Source organism: Rhinopithecus bieti, unplaced genomic scaffold (assembly GCF_001698545.2).
Source record: "Rhinopithecus bieti isolate Rb0 unplaced genomic scaffold, ASM169854v2 scaffold_19114, whole genome shotgun sequence".
Classification (NCBI taxonomy): domain Eukaryota; kingdom Metazoa; phylum Chordata; class Mammalia; order Primates; family Cercopithecidae; genus Rhinopithecus; species Rhinopithecus bieti.
Genome location: NW_016809444.1, coordinates 78,451 through 81,313, shown reverse-complemented (window position 1 = coordinate 81,313; position 2,863 = coordinate 78,451). Strand labels below are relative to the sequence as shown.

Below are 2,863 nucleotides of genomic sequence, written 5' to 3'. Positions count from 1 at the left end.
CCCCGCCCTCCCCGCGCCGCCGCCTCCTCCTCCCGGCCTCCCTCTCCCAGCCAAACTGAAAGCTGGACCCCAGGCCGCCGCGCCGCCGCCCGGCCTCCCCGCCAGCGCGCCACCATGGGCAGTCCCGGTTTCCCCTTGTAAAGATGGCGGTGAGGGATCGCTGCAACCTTTAGACTAATGACTGTCCGAAACATCGCCTCCATCTGTAATATGGTGAGTGGCCGAGCCGCCTCGGGGTCGCGCCCGACTCGCGGCGAGGCAAAGAAAGGGAAGCCCGAACTGCACCACACGCCCGGCGGCTGGGGCGGCGAGGTCCGCGCCGCCAGAAGTTACCGGCCGCCGAGCTGGGCGCGCGGTCGCAGCCCCCTCAGCGGCCGGGGAGGGTCCCAGAGCCCCCGTCGCCCGCCTCAGCCCCGGTACATCAGAGCCCGCCCTGCGATCCCGGGGCCCAGCTGCTGCGCCCCCGCCCTTGGGTTGTGGTGGAAGCGGCTTGAGGGAAGGGAAGCGACCGAACCTGAACGTCCCCAGGGAGGGGTGGGGATAATGTGGAGGTGGGGCACCCATCCTCTTCTTGCGGTCAAGTCGGCCTTGTTGGACGCCCAGACTGCCCTCCTGTCATTTTGAGTTCAGTCCTTCAGCGGTGTTTAAAATTCACTTTGCGACACCAATTGTGTATCTGGAGAAATTGGAAATGTAATAAAGCTGGAAAAAAGTGCAAAATTGTGGCTAGAGAAGTGAACTTCAACCTGGTTTGAAAAAGCACCGTAATTTGCTCCGCATGCCTCAGTTTCCCCATCTGTGAAAAAGGAACAAGGGTCTGTAGCGGTAATATTTGCAGGCCTTAAGGGTGGGGCCGACTGTGGGCTTGGAGGAGGTCTCCAGGGTTTTCCTACCTTATCCGCTGTAGACCTAGGGGAGGCTGGCGGGCATGGATACAGCCAGGGACATCACTGGGTTCTGATGCAGTCCGAGCCCATGACGCGGTGGTCACTTTAATTTGGGCTTCCCCCATTGCTTTCCCTTTTTCTGTAGGAAGAATCTCCAGCCCTTGGGTCCCCAGGGTGGACCCTGCTGGCACCTCCACTTGTCAGAGCCTTTGGGAGCTCAGACTGGAGTAAGGCATTGCTGTCCCTTGCAGGGTGAGATGATGTGTGTTTTGCTCCATTCTTTAGACTGCACCCCGCCCCCCTCCAGCCCCCTCCCAAGCTGGTCCCCGGAGGCAACACGTGCTCTTACAGTGCCAGTTTGAGGAAAACCTCCCTAGAAGCTAGTAATACTGGTCCCTAAAGGGAATCCAAGGAAGCTTGGTGGAGAAGCCCTGGTGTAAGGTGATCTGGCTGCCCTTCCCCCATCACATAGCTTTTTAAATCTTCTGTCCCACATTCTGTTGCAAGATCAACACATGGCAAAGGAGCATTAAGAAACCTTGTGTTAGCTCAGGGGTGGAATTGAGACCTGCTGGCTTCAGCTTTCAGCACAGTGGGACGTGCCACTGTCACAGCCAGCAGAGCAAATGCTGGGGCCTCCCAGAGTGATAGCTGCACAGGTATTTGTTGGTGCCGGGCGAGTTCCATACAGGGAGTGGATCCTGGAGCCTTTCTGTTTTCTCTTTTTTCCTTTCTCTGCGAGGAGACAGGTTTACTCTTACTCTTGTGGAGGGGCTGCTTGTGAAGAGGTGATGCCTTCTCAGTTTCTCTCTCCTAAGACCAGCTTCTGAGGGAACTGTGAATCGGGAGCAGCTTGAATACTCTTTCATGTCTGCTGGTGTGGCCGCAGGCCTAAGGATACTACAGGGTAGTTAGGCTCCGTCCCAGCCCTTGGTGGTGGTCTTGTCCAGCTTGTGTGTGGTCACACCTCTCTGTGTAGAAGCAGGCTGGAAACTTGAGAGCTAGCATGTCCCTAGAGGAAGCCAGCCCCCAACCTCCCCCCACCCGCCTCCCTCCCACCCTCAGTGCTGTTGGGGGCTTTCTGGCACACCTGGGCTGAATGTCACAATGTGTTTCAGTGAAACTCAGCCAGGGAGACAGGGTGTGGGGAGGACCTGAGAGGAGCAGGCCAATACTACCCTGAGAGTTGACATCTCGGGTGGAGACCTAAAAAGGTACCAAATTTAGTACCATCACCCAGATGAAGTGAGGAACGAGTAATTCATTAATTAAGGAGTCTGATGTGCCTGTTTAGACGCCGTGTCTAGAGAGAGTGACAGAGTTTGGGTTCTAATGTCAGACTTTCTGGGTTCAGGTCCTGGTTCCTTTTTTTTTTTTTTTTTTTTGACAGGGTCTCACACTGTCACCCAGGCTGGAGTGCAGTGGCATGAACATGGTGGCTCACTGCAGCCTCCACCTCCCAGGCTCCAGCGATTCTCCCACCTCTGCCTTCTGAGTAGCTGGGACTACAGGCACGTGCCACCATGCCTGGCTAATTTTTAAATTTTCCATAGAGACTGGGTCTCCCTTTGTTCCCCAAGCTGGTCCCTAATTCTTATGCTCAAGGGGTCCTCCCACCTCAGCCTCCCGGAGCGCCAAATTACTGCTGTGAGCCACCATGCTCGGCAGGTCCTGGTTCTAACACATGTTGGCTTTGTGTCCTTGAACAAGTTGCCCAGTCTTAGACTTTCCTTATCTACCAAAAGGAGATGTTAATATTGTATTACTTGGGCACAGGGCCTGGTACATGGCTAGAACTCAGTGTCATTGTCAACATCATCTTTCTCATTGTTATGTCATCTACCAGGTGTTTAAGGGACAGTGGAGATCATGCCATTTCAGACCTGGTGGAAGCAACCACTAATATAAACACTGCCCATGTATAGGAAGGCTGGAGTGGGAATCCTTAACCCCGCCCCCTGCTCAGGTCGCCCCCC

At 55.4% G+C, this 2,863-nt stretch overlaps 1 protein-coding gene and 1 long non-coding RNA gene across 3 annotated transcripts in view; one reads left to right on the top strand and one right to left on the bottom strand.

The window, feature by feature from the left end:
- Positions 1–2,853, bottom strand: part of LOC108540323 (uncharacterized) — a 7,331-nt gene extending 4,478 nt beyond the window's left edge. Inside the window, exon 1 of the long non-coding RNA XR_001888640.1 lies at positions 2,505–2,853. This is a non-coding gene — a long non-coding RNA (uncharacterized LOC108540323). The remainder of the gene's footprint in view (positions 1–2,504) is intronic.
- USP46 (ubiquitin specific peptidase 46) overlaps positions 1–2,863 on the top strand; it is a 69,492-nt gene continuing 66,629 nt past the window's right edge. The window contains exon 1 of one of the 2 annotated variants that reach the window (XM_017889330.1): positions 1–213. In XM_017889330.1, the coding sequence (XP_017744819.1) occupies positions 178–213 (36 nt within the window). In that variant the 5' untranslated portion in view covers positions 1–177. The remainder of the gene's footprint in view (positions 214–2,863) is intronic. The other variant, XM_017889332.1, reaches the window with a different exon arrangement.